At 44.2% G+C, this 5,576-nt stretch overlaps 1 protein-coding gene across 8 annotated transcripts in view; it reads right to left on the reverse strand.

The window, feature by feature from the left end:
* atp11a (ATPase phospholipid transporting 11A) overlaps positions 1 to 864 on the reverse strand; it is a 140,165-nt gene extending 139,301 nt beyond the window's left edge. For all 8 annotated transcript variants that reach the window (XM_043691213.1, XM_043691212.1, XM_043691220.1 and 5 more), the window contains exon 1: positions 388 to 864. In XM_043691213.1, coding sequence (XP_043547148.1) covers positions 388 to 426 — 39 coding nt within the window. In that variant the 5' untranslated portion in view covers positions 427 to 864. The remainder of the gene's footprint in view (positions 1 to 387) is intronic.
* Between the last annotated feature and the right edge of the window lie 4,712 nt (positions 865 to 5,576).

Here is a 5,576-nt window from a genome sequence, read left to right on the forward strand (position 1 = left end):
ACTCCGTTCCACAACCTCCCCACTCTGATCCACAACCTCCCCACTCTGATCCACAACCTCTCCACTCCGGGACCTGATCCACAACCTCCCCACTCCGATCCACAACCTCCCCACTCTGATCCACAACCTCCCCACTCTGATCCACAACCTCCCCACTCCGGGGACTGATCCACATTTGGAGACCGAAGCCGCTTCCAAAATCCTGCGGAGCGGAGGGCGGACTGTGGGAGGCTGGAGCCGGGTTTGAACAGGTGCCGGGCCCCGGGATGAAGCCTGTGCCGGGGCCGGGGTTGGGGTTGGGGCTGGAGAGCGGGGTGCTGCAGGAGGAGGACGAGAGAGACTATCCCCTCCCCTCCCCAGTAAGGGGCTTGGCCGACGGACACTCACCCAGCGGCGGATGGTGCTCCAGAGCCCGCTCCAGTCCATCGCCTCCTCCCGGTCCGTGTCCGGCTCCAAGCGGCGGCTCTAATCCGCTGTCAGACGGCGCATGTTCCGGCTCTGGGCTCCCGCTCTCCCCGGGAACTGATCCCCTTCCTCCTCCCAGAAAAGTGGGCTCCTCCTCCGGGCGGGCACAGCTCCGTACTCAGACACACAAACACACGGAGACAGATGGGGAACTAATTCACACCAACATACCCGGGGCTACCCGCAACACAATATAATGGTGTGGGCGGAGCCCCTGCTCCCTCAACATGAATCTTTAATATTAATGTTTAATAGCACCGCTTCCTTGTTGCTGTTTACAGCTGCTGCCTCAGAAGGACAGATCGATTAGGGTCTCCTGTATTTTCATTGTAGCTACGGCACTGTTATAGCTTTTCCTGCACAAGTAGGTGAGCTGTTTGCAAACCAGACTCCTTCCAACCCGTCCGGAATAAGAAACCAAAGTAAAACAAAGGATTTATATATTCCTCCCCGATCTGTTAATTTTGTTTCGTGGTCGATTTCCTGCTTGATCTCCACGGGGGTGGTGGCTTGTACGGCAACTCGCTATCAGAGTGGGAGACAGGGAGAGTCCAGCGCCCTCTCAACGTGTGAATGAGGCCAGCAGCAGCTCGTTGCGAAAAAAAAGACACAGAATCCAAACACCCATGTGAATTGAGGTCAAATACCAAAAAAAGAGACAGCGTAGGAGAAGGAAAGGTGGGATCTCGACATGCAGAGACAGGAAACGTAAAAGTTTTGTTTAAATTCGTAAAGCCTCCACGTGTTTCTCGGTGAAATTGAAACTGGTTTAAGGAGGACATGGCAACTCAGCTTCTTAATTCTGCATTTAACACTGTTCACCAATTTCACTTTACCATGAGCGCTGTTAGCCTCACCATATTTCCTCCCACAAAATCGAGGGTTACTTTAAACAAGATGATGTGCTTTTTGGTGTTATATATGCTACGTGATATTCTGTTTCTAAAGCAGTTGTGCAGAAGACTGCGAGTTTCTCGACCAGTGTTAGGAACTTTTAGCAGCAACCTGTGTGCTCTTCATGACATTATCAAAAGAGCATTCTGCTCCACGATCACCACTATCCTTAGTAATTCACAGATAGGGAAACAGAGGCATAGAGTCATCGAGGTGTGCAGAACGGAAGCAGACCGTTCAGTCCAACTAGTCCATACCCCAACCAGATACCCCAACCAAATCTAATCCCATTTGCCAGCACTTGGCCCACATCCCTCAAACCTTTCCTATTCATATACGCATCCAGATGCCTTTTAAATGTTGCAATTGTACCAGCCTCCAATGTTGCAATTGTACCAGCCTCCAGCACTTCCTCTGGCAGCTCATTCCATACATGCACCACCCCTTGTGTGAAAAAGTTGTCCCTTAGGTCCATTTTATATATTTCCCCTCTCACCCTAAACTTATGCCTTCTAGTTCTGGACTCTCCCACCCCAGGGGAAAGACTTTGAGCAGCTCCTCTCTCAGCTGACATGGATAATTCTCTTCCGCTTGATGATACTCTGCAACTACATGCTATGAATAATCTTAGTGCAGTTCTGAAGAAGGGCCACTGGACTTGAAACAATAATTCTGTTTTCTTTGCACAGATGATGGTTTTCTCCAGCAACTTCTGTTTGGTACAGAACTCTTATTATTTGAAATTTAAAAGGCCATATCTTCCCAGCAACAAGCAAGTACCTGGAAAGGATGGATATCATCTATCAAGTATTAATTTTTGAGTATGTGAGCAAAGTTGCTGCCAAACCTCCACCACCACCACCACCACCATCTCCTCTGAGGGAAAGATGCTCTGTCCCACAGGATGTGCCGTTTGCAAACAAGAACGGATATTCCGGGGATCACCAAATTATCAGGCACTTCACTTCCCGGTGAATATTTTCTCAATATTTTCAAAATCACACAATAACTTGAGGACATAGGTTTAAGGTGAGGGAGGAAAGATTTAAAAAGGACCAGAGTGGTAACTTTTTCATTCACAGGGCGGTGCGTCTATGGAATGACCTGCCAGATGAAGTGGTGGAGGCAGGTACAATTGCAATATTTAAAAAGCATCTGGATGGATATATGAATGGGAAGGGTATTAGGGATATGGGCCAAATGCTGGCAAATAGGACTCGGTCAGATTGGTATGTCTGGTAGACATGGACAAGTTGGATGGAAGGGTCTGTTTTCTTGCTGTATGACTACCTTCCTGATCTTCTCAGCCACACTGTTACAAAAATCCTTTTTAACACCATTATCACGTGTCAAGTTGACCATTTAGGGAGATATGCTGCCCCGTATTCCCTCAAAACCACCAGTTTTCAGTCTCTATAAACTTTAAGATTCAGCTGGTTCAACATTTTGTTGTGCATATCCTAACAGCAACAGGTACTATTCACTCAACAACACCTTGGCATATGAGCTAAATTGGTTTTCAGTGTGGTAATTTTTCAATTTAAAAATTCTTATTCAGGTTTTTGAATTCCTCGCATCCCCCAAAACCTCTTCAAGCCTTAGAATTCCTCTACAACCTCTGTGATCCTCAAATTCAGGCTTCTTGTGTATTTGTGCTTTCAATTGCTCTAATATTGGTAGTGAAACTTCAACTTGCCTAGGCCTTCAGCTCTAGAAATTCCTCTTGAAACCTCATTCCTTTCTCCTCCTACCTATTTGACAAGCCTTTTCTTATTTACCCACTACATCTTTACATGGATTGGTATCAAATTTTGATGGATAATGCTCCTGCAAAGCACCTTTAGGCTGTTTAGTATGTTAAAGACACAGTACACAGTGTCTTTGTTAAAGTCACATTTTGTTGTTGCTTAGATTTGTCTGGATGCTTGAAAGTTTGCTGAAACTTTTTGAATGCCATTGGTTGGGGAGGAAGATGGTCCGGAACAAATCTTCAGCATTATCTTACGTTTCTGGAACTAAGCTCCGGAAAGTTTCGGAGCACAAGCTTATTTGATGCAATCGTTTTGTACAGTCTCCAGGGTTGTTGCTGCTTAGATATTAGAAAACAAAACAGAATGCCAACAAACACTTCATCATACTGGCTCCTGGAGCAGAGTCTAATTTTTATTGATTTTCTTTGGGTGCAGCAGATAAATATACAGTCAGCTGAATTATATCTTAATTATATTTATAATTACAGAGCGAGATTTTGTCTATTGATAAATGAGCAACCCCAATTTTCAAAGCATGTTAAATATGGTGAAGTATTATCGGAAAATCAGGATTAAATCTAATATTGAATAAAGTTAAAAGTGAAATACTTTTGTAATTCTTGAATACAGTCAATTTTATGATTGAAATATTAAAATGCTACGTTACCAACACAATCAAATGGCAGGATATTCTGCATACTATCACTGTCACAATGCAATTTTTTTTTTTTACAATGTCTCCAAAACACAATTCCCATGCAAGGTTTTGAAAAGTGAATCCCTGACCTTCCTTTGGCTTTCAATCAGCAAACCTTTATAATGAAAATCTTTCTGTAAAAGCGTCACATGAATAGCCTTTCTGTCCATGGGGAAGCTTGAGATGAGACAATGAGGCACCAAGACACTTACATTACAATGTCTAAAAGTGTTCTGAAACCAATTCAGAGGTGAAATATTTTCTTTGAATTTATTTCACATTTTAAAATGACAAAGACTGAAGACACTTGATCAGAGGAAGAGAATAACAAAATTAACAGCAATCATTTTAGCTTATACTGGAAGTTCAGCAGGAACGGAATCTCAGAAGTCAAATGAGTTGTGACCAATTAATTTATTAATACTTAATGAGAAAGATGGAAAACATTGCCATACAACCATTAGTTTGTGGTTCATTCATGCCCTTTAAGGGAAGGAATTCTAGGGAAGGGTGGCATGGTGGCTCAGTGGTTAGCACTGCTGCCTCACAGCACCAGGGACCCAGGTTCAATTCTTGGGTAACTGTCTGTGTGGAGTTTGCACATTCTCCCTGTGTCCGTGTGTGTTTTCTCCCACAGTCCAAAGATGTGCAGGTCAGGTGAATTGGCCATGCTAAATTGCCCATAGTATTAGGTGTTTTAGTCAGAGGGAAATGGGTCTGGGTGGGTTACTCTGTGGAGGGTCAGTATGGATTTGTTGGGCTGAAGGGCCTGTTTCCAACTGTAGGGAATCTAATATAAATTTGTGGGCGGCACGGTGGCAGTGGTTAGCACTGCTGCCTCACAGCGCCAGAGACCCGGGTTCAATTCCCGCCTCAGGCGACTGACTGTGTGGAGTTTGCACATTCTCCCCGTGTCTGCATGGGTTTCCTCCGGGTGCTCCGGTTTCCTCCCACAGTTCAAAGATGTGCAGGTCAGGTGAATTGGCCATGCTAAATTGCCCGTGGTGTTAGGTAAGGGGTACATGTAGGGGTATGGGTGGGTTGCGCTTCGGCGGGGCAGTGTGGACTTGTTGGGTCGAAGGGCCTGTTTCCACACTGTAAGTAATCTAATCTAATCTAAATTCTACTGGGCTGAGTTCACCAAGATGCCCAGTTGTCACATAGTGAGTGGACCCTCACCTTTTAAGACTCACTTGAGTACAGAAGTACTGAGGATATTCTTCATAGTGAACGTAAACGTTTTTCAGATGAGTTGATAGGTGGGTCTAGTTTATGTTCAGCATGGACTGGTTGGACCAAAGGGTCTGTTTCTGTGCTGTGTGATGCTATGAGTGGTTAAACTGAGAACTCTCTTGTCTTCTCAGGTGGATGTAAAAGATTCCGTTGCACTATTTTGAAGATGAGCAATTATTCTCTGCGTAGTTTGCTGGGAAATATTTATCCTTCAATCAACATCACCGAAATTACCTTTCCTGAAATTCATTGGCTTTGGAAAAAAAATCTGTGGTGATGAAAGATGCTATGAAGTTCTTTATTTCCTTTCTAAATGTGACTTCAAATGAAATGACCTTGGAAAGCATGCAGTTACCACCATCAGGGAAGAGCTATAAATGGCAGACTTACCAAACAACATTAACCTTCCCATGAATAAATTTAAAATAATACCTGGATAAAAAGGCATGGAAACAGTGTGCGGGATGTTTAAATCTCGAGCATGAAAACCTCACACCCAATGCTCAAAATCTGTGGCACACGATAATTACTGCAAG

This window comes from Chiloscyllium plagiosum, chromosome 6 (genome assembly GCF_004010195.1).
Source record: "Chiloscyllium plagiosum isolate BGI_BamShark_2017 chromosome 6, ASM401019v2, whole genome shotgun sequence".
Lineage (NCBI taxonomy): Eukaryota > Metazoa > Chordata > Chondrichthyes > Orectolobiformes > Hemiscylliidae > Chiloscyllium > Chiloscyllium plagiosum.